An 18,226-nucleotide genomic window follows, 5' to 3' on the forward strand; every position below is an offset into this window, starting at 1 on the left:
CTTGCCAACCTTAAGTACATACGACCTATATGCGCAAGTTAATGATAGATGGACCGGGTACGAGTCCTACCATGAACTTCGGGTCAAGGGTACCCAGGGGAGTGAGTGAACGTTCCATCATCCGAATAAGTTTAGCCGTGTAAACCGAACCCATATGTTCCCTACCGATCTAATCAAACGAGAAACACTAAAGCAGACCCTATGCAACGCTCCGAGGAGAAGTTATCACTTATCACTTAATAAAAATTCGAGAAAGGCTGAAAGCATCTCGAGAACATGGCAAAACCCGATATTATCGTCTATAAAAAAACGTAAAGTTTTTACTAGAGAATCTATGATGGCTAGTGTAAACATTATGGTCATATATTAATAATATTCTATGGACTTAGAATGTGTGATTCCGCCTCATTCCCTTCCTTGTTTGGTTGTGGGCTTAAGGTAGGGTCACCCATCCGAATGCCCTTGCAATCTTAATGATATACGACTAGTTTACACCAAGCGATTATAAAAGAGCTAGTAGGACTTATAATGCAAACTTCGTCTTAGTTGGTTGAAACATTCGTAATACCAATACTCACTAACTACAACCTGAAATATTAATAGTGGTAATAACGAGAATGAAACGAAGAGTATAAAGGCATGCATAGAAGGCTTATGATAGATGTATACATCTCCTTTTCACTCCGAAACATCTACATGCTATTTCTAATACCGTAGTCGTACGCTTAGAATCCTAAACACATAAGGTTCCCAGATCCGGTCGGCAACAGACCATGGATCCGAACAAATAACATCATATATGGAAAACATATAACATTTAGCACATAAAAGCATTTTAGGCATCTTTCCTAAAATATACTAGTGCTTGTGTCTAAAATATGGTAGACACTCATCTCACAATCATCGCTTAGCATTCTAAGTTTAAGTCTAGAAATACTACAAATTCCTAGTTCGCTTAAACTAATGCTCTGATACCAACTGTGACATCCCCAATTTCGTGGCCAGAAAAGACCGATTTGTTTATGCTTTGTTTTAAAATCAGAGTAATCCTTTTTAAGGAAGACAGTTGCGGAAATTGTCCCAAAAACAAAATATGATAAAATTTATCAAAACGTTTCTCAAAGAGAATGTATTTTTATTAAATAACAAAATCTCAGGATGTCATGTTCCGATACAGACCAAAAGCAAAAACAGTATAAAATAGACTTTACAATAGTTATTTATAACTACTCATCTATAATCCAAAATCTCTTGTCAGTTCCACCAACTTATACTCTTCTGCCATTACCTGTAATGCAAAGAAAACTGAGTGGGTCAGGCTTGGGAGCCTGGTGAGCATATAGGGTTTTCAACCCACAATAATATATTTATTGTATTTAATCATCAAACAATCAACCCAACTACCCATCCCCATTATCTCCATTTATCTTAGGGATCTACCCTAAGAATCATCTATCCTTCATTCTTAAGGATTGACCTGAGGTATAGGCACGAAGTCACATCGTTGCCAGGGTTTACTCAATAGGCGCTAACTCCATAGTCACCAAGATTTATACAATAGGCGCTAACTCCATAGTCACCAAGATTCATACGATAGGCGCTAACTCCATAGTCACCTAGATTTATATGATAGGCGCTAACTCCATAGTCACCAAGGTTTATACAATAGGCGCTAACTCCATAGTCACCAAGGTTTATACAATAGGCACTAACTCCATAGTCACCAACTATCCTATCTACCCATGTTCTACCCAACATTTTCATAGATATAAATACTTACACAGTTTAAATCATTTAACACATGTATAAAACATCAATTCCACGCCCATCTCAAATAGTCAAACAATATATAACACATAACACGTATTTCATGGCAAATACTTCATATATATGTGTTAGAAGAAAGTAACTACATACTCACACAAAACATATACTTAATACATTTAAACAATACTTGTATTAAAATCGTGTTTGTGAAAGGGACTATACACTCACATATATAAACAACTTTATATTATACACATAGCATGTATTTCATAGCAAATACTTAATATTTATGTGTTAGACGAAAGTGACCACACACTCACTTGATCAGAAGATGATCAGACAGCACTACGACTTGCAGAAGTAGTATTCTTCGGTAGATCTGGAAGATCTTCACAAAAACCGGGCTCCTCGCGGGCAGAGCTTCGGCTCAGGAATTGCAATTCTCGGGATCTTCAGGCTTCGGGGACTCCCGGAGGTGTCAGAAGACTGGCCACGTCGTGGCACTGCTTGCCACGTCGTGGTATCTGACAGTTTTGCGGTTTCGCGCCTCGAACTTCAGAAATTCATAACTTTCGCATACGAACTCCGTTTTCGACGTTCTTTATTTCGACGCGAAGGTGAGATTATTCTCTACAACTCTCGTTTAGATTCCATTGGATAATTTTGAATTTATTTTTAATCTATTATAATTATATTACTTATATATTATTTTAGTAGGTCGGGATAGGAAAACTCCGTTATAAACTCATAACCCCTTCGTTTGACGTCCGTTTTCGTCCGTATTTCCGTCGTTGCACTACTATCAATGAGATCTTCGATTATCATTTAGTTTGTTTTGGATAAATATCGCTCTAATGTAAATTCACTATTTACGTCGCGCTGTGTCGTCCCGGTTCTATCGCAAAACTTCGACAGGTCATAACTTCTTCGTTATAACTCGGATTTCGACGTTCTTTATATATCTGGAAACCTCGTAACATAAACTACATCTTAGTTAAGATTCCTCCTTCTAAATAATCTTTCCCAAAAAAGCCATTTTTGACTCTTATCGTCTCTAAATTGACTAGCCCTGATCTATGGGCGTTACATCCAACCTTTAGTTTTATTTTAAGTAATAAAACTACTATACATACTGGTGGTAGCCAGGGTTTTCAAACAGATCATACACTACATACTGGTGGTAGCCAGGGTTTTGAACAGAACATACACTACATACTGGTGGTAGTCCGGGTTTCAAACAAAATATACTTTTCATACAGTAACCAACAAACATGTTAGAAAATATTGGATTTTCTTGGAAAGCATGCATACATATTTCAGAACTTGATGACAATGGTTTTCAATACAAACGACATTTTACTTATAATGGCAAGAAACCATTTGTACAAATTCAGTGACTAGTTTTCAATACAAAAACATGCTTTTGAACTCACCAGCTTTATGCTGATACGTTTTCAAAACCACTTGTATTCTCAGGACAACGATAGACAGGTACCTTCACTAGCTTTTAGAGAAGACGGAGCATTTTGGAGTCTCGTCTTTATCTTTTGTTACTTTTGATGTACACAAACTATGTTTTCAAACAAATGTAAATATTCTTATTGTAATGTAATGGTTGTGTTTACTTTGATTGCTATGATATGATTGTTGTGATACTACGCATGACGTCGCCCGCCCCCAAACGTTTCCGCCGTTATTTCTGACGGTTCGGGGGTGTGACAGATTGGTATCAGAGCTATTGTTTATAGTGAACTAAGTATACCGAACCTTACATGGTATACAACTATAAACACAAAGGGGCCGTAACGCTCTGAACTAAAAGTATACTTTTAAAATACAAGTATTTTTACAAAAAGTATACAAGTATACCTACCTACCAGAAACCGTATCGTAAAAAGAACCAAACAAAAGTATTTTGGATGTTGGATACTGCGGTTAAAGCTGGGTACTTATGTAATCATGTATAGGGTCAATATAGTCTGATCAACTATATTTATTCGAGACATGACCAACATATGCTTGGGAGTGACTGCGGTGTTGCAGCAGGCCTAAAGCTTACCAAGTATCCATACAACAAGATATCAATATCACAAAATCTACAACTTAAAACACTATGGGAGTATTTTAGTAAGAGTCGAATAAACTGTAGAAATTCATTCCAAGTGTTGCTACTCATTCTTTCTTAGCGATGGTTTACTTGTTTTAGTAGCTCTCTTCTATTTATCGCTTAGTAGAACACTTTATCTATCATATAGAGATATACCTTGTTTCATATCTCTTGTTTCTAAAGTTAGAGGGACTTATCATCTTCTTCGTCCTGATATTGAACAAGATGGCTCCAAAGAAAAGACCCAACAAAAAGAACAACAAATCCTCGACGGATCCAACACCACCACTACCTCCTCAGTTCGATCACGCTATGTTCCAGGCAGCTGTTACTGTTGTCGTGACTGCCGCTTTGTCACAAATAAACTTTGGTGGTTCTGGTGGTTCCGAGAGTGGTATTCATTCCCAAAATCATGAAGGTAATCAAGGGCATCAGAAGGAGTGCTCCTATAAAGACTTCATGAATGCAAAACCCACGTCCTTCGATGGAAACGGAGGTGTTATAGCCCTGACTCGATGGTTCGAGAAGATCGAGTCTATCTTCAAAATTTGTTCCTGTTCGGAAGCCAGCAAGGTGAAATTCGCCGCTTGCACTTTCACCAACAGAACGTTGACCTGGTGGAATAGTCGGGTCAAATCCCTAACCCTGTCGGTAGCAAATGCTATGGGTTGGGAGAGCTTGAAGGAGCTCATGCTCGCCGAGTACTGCCCAACGCGTGAAATGCAGAAGATGGAGCATGAACTCTGGAACCTAAAGATGAAGGGTTCTGACATTGTTGCCTACACTTCTAGGTTTGAAAACCTAGCGCTTCTTTTCCCGAGAATGGTCACCCTGGAAAGCAAGAAGATAGAGAGATACATATGGGGATTGACACCCCCAACTCAAGATAATGTCTTGGCTGCCAGGCCAATCACTTTTGACAGTGCCAAGTTCCTAGCACAGACTCTCATAGATCACGGGGTTGGTCCGGATAAAGTAACAGCCACTCCCGAACTAGCAAAAGGGAGTGGTGAGAAAAGAAATTTCTGGAAGCTGAGAAAGGGCCAGTCTTCACAGGAGCCTTTCAAGAAACAACATATGGTGGAAGTTCACGCTGCCAATACTCCTGACCGCTCCCTCTACAACTCAAACACCTACCAGCAGATATACTGGTACCCTCCCTTGGTGCAGCAAATGCAACTATCATCATCACATTTCCGGCCTATGCCGTGAAATGCTCTGCAACATCTGTGGCAAGAAGGGTCACATGGCTAGAAGTTGCAAAACACCAGTCCAACCAACTAATCAGGCATCTAGAGCAGGTGTTGGTCAAGACTGTTATGGATGTGGGGAGGTCAAACATTACAAGAGAAATTGCCCCAAGGCAACAACAAATGGCAACACCGGGAGAGTTCTAGCGATGGGGCAAGAGGAGGCAGTTGCTGACCCTACCGTTGTTACGGGTGCGTTCCTCCTCGACAACTCTTATGCATGCATTCTTTTTTATTCTGGTGCGGAGAGAAGTTTTATTAGCCATGCATTCAAACATCTTCTCAAACTTAAACCTCAACCCCTAACCGAAACATTTACTGTCGAGATGGCTAACGGTAAGAAATAGAGCACTAACGACATATTCGTAGGCTATACCCTTACCCTAGACGATCATTCCTTTCCAATCGATCTTATATTGGTGTCCATAAAGAGATTTGATGTCATCATTGACATTGATTGGTTGAGCCCCAATCGTGCTGATATCCTTTGTTACGAAAAAGCTATCCACCTCAATATTACCTCTGGAGAAACCCTCATGATCTATGGCGATAAACTCAATTCAAACCTCTGTATCATCTCATGCATCAAAGCCCAAAAACTTCTGCGAAAGGAGTGTCTTGCATTCCTAACCCATGTTATTAAGGAAAAACAGGAAGTTAAAGACCTCGAGAGCATCCCCGAAGTCTGTAACTTTCCTGATGTCTTTACTGAAGAGCTTCCGGGAATTCCTACCGAACGCCAAGTCGAGTTTCGCATGGACTTAATCCCCGGAGCTACCCTCGTAGCTAAATCCCCATACCGCCTAGCACCAATAGAAATGCAGGAGTTATTCAGCCAGCTCAATGAGTTGCTCAGCAAAGGATTCATCAGACCAAGTTCCTCACCCTGGGGAGCCCCGGTTTTATTTGTGAAAAAAAAGGATGGATTTTTCGGATGTGCATCGACTACCACGAACTGAACAAGCTCAGTATCAAAAACCGTTACCCTTTTCCTCGAATCGAAGACCTCTTTGATCAACTTCAAGGAGCCAGCTACTTCTCGAAGATAGACCTAAGATCAGGATACCATCAGCTGCGAGTCTACAAGAGCGATATTTCTAAGACAACATTTCCGACTCGGTATGGTCACTACAAGTTCGTAGTAATGCCCTTCGGTCTAACCAACGCACCGACAGTATTCATGGACCTGATGAATCGAGTATGCCTTCCTTTCCTGGACAAGTTCGTTATCGTGTTCATCGACAATATACCTATCTACTCCAGAAACGAGGAAGATCACAAACAACACTTGAGATTAGTGCTGGAAACTCTAAGAGCGGATAAGGTTTATGCGTAATTCTCCAAGTGAGAATTCCGGATTCGAAAAGTAACTTTTTTGGGTCACGTGGTAAGCGAGGAAGGCATACACGTGGACCCCTCCAAAATCAAATCAAAAGAGAACTGGTCAGCACCGAAGACGCCCACAAAGATTCGTCAATTCTTGGGCCTCGTTGGCTATTATTGCAGGTTCATCCAAAATTTCTCCAGAATTGCCAAACCCTTAACCACTCTGACACAAAAAAGTGTACCCTTTTGTTGGAGTGAAAAACAAGACGCTGCGTTGCAAACGTTGAAGCAGACCCTATGGAGCGCATCTATCCTGTCTTTGCCTGAAGGGACGGAGGACTTTGTTGTCTACTGCGATGCATCTTATCAGCGCTTAGGCTGTGTGCTCATGCAGCATGGAAAAGTTATGACTTATGCCTTAAGACAGTTGAAAACACACGAAGTCAATTATACAACTCACGACCTGGTGTTCGGAGCAGTGGTCTTCGCATTGAAGATATGGAGACATTACCTTTACGGAACCAAGTGCACAATCTTCACCGATCATAAAAGCCTGCAGCATATCTTCGACCAGAAAGAGTTGAACGTGAGACAACGACAATGGGTAGAGCTACTCAACGATTATGAGTGTGAAATACGCTACCATCCCAGCAAGGCCAATGTGGTGGCGGATGCCCTTAGCTGGAAGGAATGTTCAGGTAGTAGAGTGAAGGTACTAACAATGACTATCCACTCCCACTTATCCGCACAAATCAGAGAGGCTCATCTAGAGGCCTTAAAGCCAGAGAACGTGTTGGGCAAAGTCTTAAGAGGAATGGAGAAGAAACTAGAGATCAAGGGAGACGGAGTTTATTGTTTCATGAACTGGATCTGGACCCCAAAGTTCGGTGGTTACAGAGAGGTTGTCATGAACGAAGCTCACAAGACTATATACTGTGTTTATCTCGGTTCGGACAAGATGTACCTTGATCTCAAGAAACTATATTGGTGGCCAAACATGAAAGCAGAAATTGCTACCTTCGTGGGCAAGTGTATTACTTGCGCCAAGGTGAAGGTTGAATATCAGAAGCCCTCAGGTTTGCTTCAGCAGCCAGAGATGCCTGAGTGGAAGTGGAGAGGATTACCATGGATTTCATTACCAAATTACCCAGATCTCTGAGTGGGTACGACACCATCTGGGTAATAGTCCACCGACTGACAAAATCCACTCGCTTACTGCCAATAAAAGAAACATTCAAAATAGAGAGGCTCACACGAATCTACATTCAAGAGATAGTTTGACTGCACAGGGTACCTCTGTCCATTATCTCCGATCGAGATAGCAGGTTCACCTCGAGATTTTGGCAGTCCCTACAGAAAGCTCTTGGAACTAAGCTGGACATGAGTACAGCTTACCATCCTCGGATAGATGGGCAGAGTGAGAGGATCATCCAGACCTTGAAAGACATGTTGCGAGCATGTGTCATCGACTTCAGTAAATCGTGGGACACCCATTTGCCCTTGGTTGAATTGTCCTACAACAACAGTTATCATACCAGCATCAAGGTTGCACCGTTGGAAGCACTCTATGGCCGCAAGTGCAGATCCCCTCTGTGCTGGGTTGAGGTGAGCGACACGCAGGTAGACAAGGGGTCAAGTCCGTGATAACACTCTCACAGGCCCATAAATCATCCGCGAAACCACATATAAGATCATACAAATCCCGGAACGACTGAAAGCTTTGAGAGATCGACAAAAGAGCTACACTGAAAAACGATGAAAACCCTTGTAGTTCCAGGTCGGAGACCATGTGCTGCTGAAGGTCTCCCCCTGGAAAGGCATGATACGCTTTGGAAAGCATGGAAAGCTAAATCCGAGGTACTTAGGACCATTCGAGATCCTTGCTAGGATCGGTCCCGTAGCCTACAAACTTCGTTTAACGCACGAACTTAGAAACATTCATCCTGTCTTCCACATTTCAAATCTTAAGAAATGCTTGTCCGACATAACCCTTGTGATTCCCCTCGATGAGATTGAAATCAACGAGAACCTTAACTTCTTGGAAGAACCGTTCGAAATCATGGATAGAGAGATCAAATGAACGAAACAAACTCGCATCTCGACAGTGAAAGTTCACTGGAACGCCATGCGGGGACCTGAATTCACTTGGGAGCTCGAAGTTCAGATGAAATAGAAGTATTCACACCTCTTTCCTAATCCATGATTTGTATTCTAGGTTAGAATTTTAGGATGCAATTCCCTCTAACGGGGGGATGATGTGACAACACGAAACTTTTTCTGTTATCCTTACCCAGTTTCCGTTAATAAAATTTGGGTTTTTATTAAATTCCGTCAAATTTCTTAGTTTAGGAAAGACTTTACGTTTTAAATAAATAATGTGTAATTTATACTTGTCGGAATAAAACGGAAATCATGCGAAAAACTTGAATTTCCTCGAAAAACACCAAGTTCACGGTCCAAGACGAGTTTACGGTCGTAAACTCAGTTGACGACCGTAAATCCTGTTTACGGTTGGAGTCGGGTGGACCCCACTCACCGACCACAAAATCTCCTATAAATATGAGACCCCTACCCTCATTTGAACACTTTGGACCAAAAACTCTCTCATTCTCTCTCTAGAACCTCTGCCCGTAAACTCCGAAAACACCCTTATTTCTCTTGGAAAACCATCAGGAAACACTTCTGGAGGTTGTGTAGGAGCATCTAAAACGCGTTTTCATTGAAACCAACATCACTGTTCTTGAGTTTACGGTCAGTCTTCATAGACCGTAAACCCGTTTACGGTTAAATCTTCAAGAACCGTAAACTCAGTTTACGACCGTAAACCCTAGTTCACGGTCGTAACTACCTGTCGACCGTAAATTCTCTTCTCGACCGTAAACAACTTTTTCGTGGGGAAAAGCCTGTTTTCTCAATTCAACCAAGTCCCGATAACATTCCTTAATCAAAACCAAGTGTTTATCTAACACTTTATCTAACGAAATCGCTAATTTAGATACATATATCTATTTATTTGATATTAGGATTCCGTTAAGTGACACACGCATCGATTTAAGGATCTTCCGGTTCAATCCTTTATGACCAACCAACTGTGAGTTTATACCCCTATGCTTTTATAAGTTTTTATAACGTTTTTCAGGGGGGGGGGGGGAATACAAGTCACACATAAAGGTTTTCACATTTTAAAAACTGATGCAATTACAACGATTTTACATCAAATATTTAGATACCTTATCCCTTTTGTAATATGTGGACCATAAGGGACGTTTTCTAATCATAATTGCATAGTTTTCAAAACAGTATATGAACACAACTTATAAGTCAAACTATAATAGGTATAGTTTGGGGAATTCATTATCGGATTTAAAAATTTAATCTATGTACGAAGTCAACCCATAAACTATGACATATTTAGTTTATCCATTACTACATTCAGATAATGAGAGTATCTTACTAAATAATTATTTTTTGTATAATTATTTATAATCTACGCTGTATACAAACAATTTCGAACTCGAGAACAACAGAACAACACGTAAACTAGTTAATACAAGATTGTGAAAACCTATCTTCGTTATGCCCCTCGGGGTACCAGTAAATCCTCACCTTTAGTATAACAAGAGTCTCCTGGAGGGAGAGCGTGAAATTTGTGAATAGATCTATTCGGGACCGACAATCCCACACCTGAACTGTTAGCTACAGATAGGCGGGCATGCCTGGGGTGACAAATTTTGTAATCGTACGACGCCTGAAGAAACGTCAAGGAGCTCACCGGTCATATTAACATGGTTATACGACTCACAATAAGTATAAACAAACATTTGTTTACGAAATTTCTTTCTTCCATAGTTTTATTTTACTTAATAAAGCTACCTATCTAGTTACCGGAGGGTATTCCAGGGATCCAACCTTTGGTTTTATTTTAAGTAATAAAACTACTATACATACTGGTAGTAGCCAAGGTTTTCAAACAGATCATACACTACATACTGGTGGTAGCCAGGGTTTTGAACAGAACATACACTATATACCGGTGGTAGTCAAGGTTTCAAAAAGAATATACTTTTCATATAGTAACCAACAAACATGTTAGAAAATATTGGATTTTCTTGGAAAGCATGCATACATATTTTAGAACTTGATAACAATGGTTTTCGATACAAACGACATTTTACTTATAATGAAAAGAAACCATTTGTACAAATTCAATGACTAGTTTTCCATACAAAAACATGCTTATGAACCCACCATCTTTATGCTCATATGTTTTCAAAACCGCTTATATTCTCAGGACAACGATAGACTACTTTTGGAGAAGACGGATCATTTTGGAGTCTCGTCTTTATCTTTTGTTACTTTTGATGTACACAAACTATGTTTTCAAACAAATGTAAATATTCTTATTGTAATGTAATGGTTGTGTTTACTTTGATTGCTATGATACGATTGTTGTGATATTACGCATGACGTCGCCCGCCCCCGGACGTTTCCGCTGTTATTTCTGATGGTTCGGGGGTGTGACATCCTATGTTTTTGTGAAGGAAAAAAACGTGAGGGAAAAACTATGGTGTCATGGTGTCACTTAAAAAGTGAAAGATGCTTCCTATACCGTTGGGTCGAATAAACAAGTAGTAACTCGCAAACACACTAAACTAAGGTGTCACTTCATTTATGTATTATTTTATCTTTTTCATAACATATGACTTGGAGCAAACTTATACCACATGACTGATTTTTTTCATGATAGGTTCGAGATCATGTGGCGCAATCTCCATTATTGATATCCTCGTGAAGTACTAGGGCTTTATTCTTGCACGACACAAGGAAAAGAAGTCCTTGAATTCCATAAGCTATATGAACACTACAAGCTTCTAATTAATCATGATAACTATCCTTCTCATATCATTTACTTCCATGTAGTGACGCGAAGAACCCAACTCTTATAATGCACAGACAAAATCCCCACTTGTCTCTATATCATCATCGATCTCAGCATCAGTATCGATATCATCTTCAAGATCCATATTCCTCTCTTTATCCTTAGTCCCCAATGTACATCTTCTAGCTTCTTGTACTATTTCTTTTACTTCTTTGATACTTTGCAAAACATGGGTTTCCTTGTCCATATCCAAGATGGATTCATCTCCATCAATGAGTTCAACTGGCAGCTCCTTCAAGAACCATGGATGCTTCTGAATCTCTGGTATAGTTATTCTCTATTTAAATATATAATTACATCCATAATTAGTTGATCCATATATGCTCTAGTTATGAGGCTAATGTCAATCTATTTAAAGCCAAATATTTTGTCCATAAAAGAGATTAAACAAAAAAGGATCATATTGTATTAACCTTTGAAGTAATTATGTACCTTATCGGGGCTCCCTACAAATATTCGAGATAGAAGATGCTTACAGTCCTCAGAAACTCGAACGTAGTCTGGGATTGAATATTGGACACTAAGTATACGCTGCCATAGTATGTTAATACAATGTTCTTAATTTATAAGATAAACAAGAACAAAGTTGAAGAGACTGAATTTTTCTTTTAGAAATAAAAATAAAAATAAAAAACTTTATAAAAGACTCACGGTGAGTGTTTTTCGGAAATTTTTTGGATCATCTTCATCTTCGAATGGATAAGCACCAACAAGCATCACATACAATGTAACCCCACAAGACCAAACATCTGCCATCTACATAGGCCTCCACAACCAACAATTATCTATCTATCATTTATTGTACCTAAACAAACTAAGGCCACAAATATATTGTTTTTGGAAGTTACCTTGCCATCATATTCTTTTCTTGACAAGACTTCGGGTGCAATATATGCAGGTGTCCCAACCGTAGATTTGGGCTGCGAGTGAAACACTGAGGACTAATAGGCCAAAATTTATGTGAAATGGAGTTAGCAAATATACGTATTTTGCATTATAATTAATTCAAGGAAGGAAAATGAATTAGTTTGAAGTACTCATAATGTATTATTGCCTTAGAGTATCCGAAGTCGCAGATTTTAAGACGTGGTGTTGAGCTCCCATCCAAAAGTGCATTTTCTAGTTTGAGATCTCTATGGCAAATTTGCTGCATAAGTTTTTTTTTTATATTCATTATTTCAACACCGAAAATTGGGCTCACACGATTTTGTTAAACATGTAATAATAAGAGGATGCAAACAATAATTTTTGTAAGTGTTTATTAGGTCAAATAAACTATATACATATAAAGGTAAAAAAATTTATTGTGAATTTTTTCACTTCATAATGTTTTCACTATATTTAGAAGTTTAATGGATGTTGTTACTTGAATTTCTAGTACTATTTTAACCATTTGCTCCATAAATTCATAAATAACCATTGTAAAAAAGCTCATCTGTTTTGGATGTTTGTTAAAAAATTTCCATTTATGATATGGCTATGAGTTCTCATAAAAAAAAAAACTTATTAAAAACCACCCTATTGTATTGTGGATGCTCTAGTAAGAACTTTGAATGCGAAGTATATTACCATTGAATGGCAGTAACTCACGCCTGATATTAGTTGTTGGAAGAAAAACCTTGCCTGAAGATTCCATTAATTTTATACCTATGTGAAAGAACACAAAAAAAAAAAAAAAAAAATCAAAGGATAAAAACAAATCAAAGAAACTGTACCTCGTCCTCACTGAATCTACCAGCAGTAGTAATTCTGTCGAACAACTCTCCTCCAGCTGCATACTCCATGACTATGGCCAGATGAGTTTCCGTTAGTAACACCTGCACTTCTAAACATTCAGCATACACATATACAAACTCAAAAGCAAACATGTCTCGAATCAATAAGCTTAGAAAAATATTAATACAATTACCTCCTTGAATCTGATAATATGTGGGTGCGTAAGTGATCTATGGTTCAGAATCTCCCTTTCGACATGCTCATCAATCTGCAATCGTTTCAAAATCTTGAAGTGATGAATTAACTCATAAAAAGAATCTTGATAAACTCCAGAAAGCAAGAAACCTTAGGGCCTCTCTCAATATACTTGACAGCATAAAGCTCGCCAGATTGTTTATGCTTTACAAGTTTTGCTACACCGAAGTTCCCCGATCCTATGTGTTTTAATTCCTCATACCTTTCCATTTCATTCAACAAACAATACGACCACTTGTGTAAAAGTTGATAATAACCAATCCGAAGATCATTATTTAAGTATGATAGGGAAAACCGAGTTAGGCAATCTCTTTAATACCAAGTTTTCGGATTGGTGAGTGCACGGTGAAGCTTGCGTGATTGAACGTATGCTAGCTACGTAATTCCTCTGTCGGCAGCCAAAGAGGATTTTGGGAAGATCATCTACGCGTGGCAAAATGATAGTGGTTGGGCTATTTAGTATTCCGATGTAATAGTATCCTATCTATGTTTTCTTTTTTCTTTTTATTTATTGCGGTGATGTGTACAATTACTTTTTGTTTGCTAGTAAGACAAGATATTGGGAACTCAATCTTACACAATAAATTTTTTTTTCTATATAATAATTTATAATAATTTATGCATCTCCAATTTCATAAAACATAAATTGTTATGTTGAGAAAAATTATTGATGTAGGAATCACTCCATTCATATTGTTGAGGTACTTCTTAAGCAAAAACATCTTTGGTTGGAACCTTACCAATTTTTAAAGATTTCGTTAAATTTGTTGCATTACGTTCACATGAACATATTTGTTTTTTAAAGTTGTACTTAATTTGTTATTTATTACTCGTATCTTATTTAAAAAAATAAAACTACAAAAATGGTCCTATGGTTTATTTAGATTTACAAATTTAATGCAACATTTTAAAAGTTAATAGTTTACAACTTTGCGGTTTCCAAAACATACACTGTCAGTCCTTCCATCAAAGGATATTAAAAAAAACTACAATAAAAGGCATATTACTAAGGTTGGACGAAATGGAAAGCGGGAAAACCGTGGGACCGTTTCCCGCACGAAGAAACACCACACTGCGGGTGCGGCAAAGACAACGCGGAATGAGGGTGGGGGGAGAGAGTCCAGCTCTCTCTCTCTCTTGAAACGATTGGCTGGTTTTTTTTTTATTCCAAACGGATATATATATATATATATATATATATATATATATATATATATATATATATATATATTCTTTTTCTTTCCCTTTTCTTAACCTATAAATATATAACATTCTATTTTTTTAACCAATAATCTATATTTCTCTTCAAAAAATATTATTCAAAAGGTCATCATCTTCATCATCCGATTTGACCGCTGTAGAGGAGACTAAATTTATCGGTTCCGTCATGGCGAAAACGGTTGCATACTATCAAAACCGAATAGGCGAAACATCACGTGCACGACCTAAGCTAAGAAAGTCGTCGTTGCGTAGAAATCACGAAGCCGGACACGATCGCCTTATAGAGGATTATTTTGTAGATGACGCCATCTAGGATGTAAAGTTTCGACGTCGGTTCCGGATGAGGAAGGAACTATTCTTACGTATTGTTGGCGATTTGGAAGGCCATTTTCCATATTTCCAATGGAAAATGGATTCTAGGTGGAAAAAAGGTTTGTCTCTCATTCAAAAATGCACGGCTGCAATTCGTCAGCTAGCATACGGTATGGGCGCAGACAAATGAGACGAATATTTTAGAATGTCAGAGGGTACCGTACGAGAGTGACGTAATTTGGTTTAAATAAAATTAGTATATTAATTATGTTTTGTATGTTGCGAGTTGTTTTTTTTTCCTCTTTTTTCTACTTATTTAAATATTAGGTTTAATGTAATTTGTATTTTAATTAATGAAATGCTTTTTATTTTTAATTAAATTTCTATGTTTAGTATTAATTTAAAAATTATAAATCATAAAAAAATAATAATTTTATTTAATAAAAAAAAGTAAGGGAAGAGTTTCCCACCCATTCCTTAGGTTCTAGGTGAATCGAAACAGAAGTGAGAGAAAATAGGTTATGACCCACAAAAAGTTAGAGAAGCTTCCTTCCAACACCATCTGGTCTAATATATCCTTTTAGACAAAATTTCAAAAGGGATCCTAATTTAATTTAGTTTTCCGTTATTTGTTTTTTATTAGACCGGCGCAACAATGTGCAACACTAATACCGAAATTTAGAACGGTTGATTATTAGGAAAAACAATATAAATTAGAAAGAATATATGAATTCTTAAATTAGAAAGAATATTTATAAGTATTGTTAGGAAAAACAATATAAATTAGAAAACATTTATAAGTATTGTTAGGAAAAACAATCTAAATTAGAAATAATATATGAATTTTATAAGAAATCCAAAAAAACCGTGAAACCGCGTGCACCGGACAGATGCGCAACGCGCATCGACACACCACCCAAATCGCAACACGTCGCACTATAGGAAAGTGACACGCACCACTTCCGACCATATGCGTGGCGCGTAGGGAACACAGTGAGCGGTGCAGACTCATTTTCTACCTATAAATTGACATGATTTTCATCTTCATCCTCACCCCCTCACTTAAATTCTCTCTTAATCTCTTTGAGCTTTTCATCCCTTTTACTCTCTAGTTCCATACTACTTTAGCGAACCCCTATGGTGTCAGATTTTTGGAGAATAGAATCTCTCAGGTTAGATTTCTGCCCGTATAATTCTCGGTTTTCGTTAGATTATTCTATAAGTCAAACTATGCTTATTTATTTGAAGTGTAACTTTTAATTATAGTCATAGTGGTTATTATGAAGCTGTAATTAAGATTTATGAGTGATTCAAAGTCTTTATTCTGATTGATCTACTTACGAGAGTGATGTCTAGGATGGATTTAGTGAGGTGTTTAAAGTGAGAGATTTCTAAACAGTATAATATATATACCAAAAGGACCCTACCTCCCATATGATCCTATCTGGGTATTCCTTACTTTAAAGATCTTGATGTAGACATTAGGTTTATTGAGGAATGTAGACTACCATTAAATAGCTTCTAAGATAATGAAACTAGACTAGGACTTACTACCTTATACGTCTAGGTCATTGGGAAGTGTTAAGGCGAAGCATTGCCCTACCCTCCAGTCACCTACTTTTGTCAGGTGAATTTGTAGTTAATATCAAGTACATAATATTAATAAATGTATTTATACCTAGGAAAATTATTTCTTACCTAAGTTATATGTATTCTATGTTATTTATATAACTATGATAGTATTGCCTAATAGGGACTGCAATGGACATAATTGCCTTTAGTATAAGTCTGGATTAGTTATAATATGACTTTTATAAGGTGTTTAGTTCCTAATAAGCTGGATATTGACTAGGTCTAATTCTAGGCTAGACTGGGTCCGGATCAAACAACTAGCAAGAATCTTTAGGTCATCGACCATAGTAGATGACAACACTTGACTATTTTAGGCGGTCTAGCGAATTACGTTCCTAGTGTGGACCTATAACCCACAAGCGTAAATAAAATATTTATCAATAACTTTAAACATTGGTTGAATTTATATGACTTACATTGTCCATGGACTCCCCTAGCTGTGTAGTCAACCAGATACTCAAACGGTTTATCAGGTAGGGTGATTCCTTCAAATAATCGTTGACTTAGGATTCGTGAGGAATCAGTTGGGCTGGGTAGAATGTATTAAGGACATTTATGTCAAATTTTATATACCTATATAATTTGTGAATGAGTTTTTTACAGGAAAAACACTACGATTTATTATCATTAATTATTATGAGTTTGAAAACCTTATGCATATCACCAGGTTTCTCCAACCCGACCCACTAATTTTATGTGCATCACATGTAGTGGTCGTAAGGCTACAGAAGTTGAGTTAGGTTACCGAGTGAAATAACAAATGTACATGTTATAGTATTTTAGGACCTTTTATATATTTACGATGTAATGTATGTTTCGATATGAACGATGACTTCCTCGAAATTTAATATAATGAAATAACTTTAGTTATCTCAATATGTTTTAATTAACTGGGAATTTCTGCATCTCAATTAAACAAAGCATAAATAAAAAGTTTTAACTGGTTCTAAAAATTGGGGATGTCACAGTTGGTCTTAGAGAATTACATTAAGTGAACTAGGAATTTAGGTAAATTCTAAACATAAAAATAGAAGGTAAGTGTGAATGGTTAGTTGTGCATTAGAATGCTTTAGGGTACATACCTTATTTGCTTTAGACATTAGTGCTAGCATATTTTAGGAAGATGCCTTAAAATCTAATTTCATGTTAGATATGTATGTGTATAGTAAGTAATATATCACCTTATTAAAATAACTCACCTCTACGACTATAGTATGCCATGATAATCACGAGGAGTGGTGGAATAGTAAAAAACGAAGGAGGTCAAGCACCTCAAAATTTCAGAGCAGGAGCTGCTTAGTTCATGATGAATGAAGCTAAGGCAATGACGCAAGAAATGCTCGATCAACGATGTGAGTTTAGGGAGCTCTTACTTCAGGAACTAGCTAACGCTAGAGGAGGAGCACTTGTGATGAAAGAGTTGGTGGTTGTTGAACAAGTTAACAATCGCCCGATTCCTTCTCGTCCAGAAACAGTTCACAAAGGAACTAATGATGACTTGGAAAGCTATCAAGTACTAGAGCAACCAGAGGTCTTAAGGAATAATGAACCTAAGGGCTATTGCAAGTATAAGGACTTCACGAATTGCAAGTCGTCATCATTCAACGACAAGGAGGATCTAAGTGGGAGTAATGGACTAGATCTTGGAAATGGAAATCGCTTTCGTTACCTGTGGTTGCACTGGCAAGATTCAAACCACCT

General features: G+C 37.7%; 1 protein-coding gene across 3 annotated transcripts; it reads right to left on the bottom strand.

Moving 5' to 3' along the window:
• Positions 1-11,098: 11,098 nt before the first annotated feature.
• On the bottom strand, positions 11,099-13,832 carry LOC111910729 (serine/threonine-protein kinase SAPK1). Of its 3 annotated transcripts, XM_042901399.2 has the most exons (10): positions 13,680-13,832; positions 13,451-13,562; positions 13,299-13,373; positions 13,105-13,206; positions 12,959-13,012; positions 12,444-12,536; positions 12,238-12,330; positions 12,041-12,145; positions 11,822-11,920; positions 11,099-11,666 (listed from the first exon to the last, which is right to left on the bottom strand). In XM_042901399.2, the coding sequence occupies exons 4-10, from the start codon at positions 13,171-13,173 to the stop codon at positions 11,391-11,393; spliced, it is 789 nt and encodes a 262-aa protein (XP_042757333.1). In that variant the 5' UTR covers positions 13,174-13,206; positions 13,299-13,373; positions 13,451-13,562; positions 13,680-13,832; the 3' UTR covers positions 11,099-11,390. The 3 variants fall into 3 exon arrangements, with proteins under 3 accessions (XP_042757333.1, XP_023762322.1, XP_023762323.1); XM_023906554.3 differs by having other exon boundaries at positions 13,451-13,806; XM_023906555.3 differs by lacking the exon at positions 12,959-13,012 and having other exon boundaries at positions 13,451-13,808.
• Between the last annotated feature and the right edge of the window lie 4,394 nt (positions 13,833-18,226).

This window comes from Lactuca sativa, chromosome 4 (assembly GCF_002870075.4).
Source record: "Lactuca sativa cultivar Salinas chromosome 4, Lsat_Salinas_v11, whole genome shotgun sequence".
NCBI lineage: Eukaryota > Viridiplantae > Streptophyta > Magnoliopsida > Asterales > Asteraceae > Lactuca > Lactuca sativa.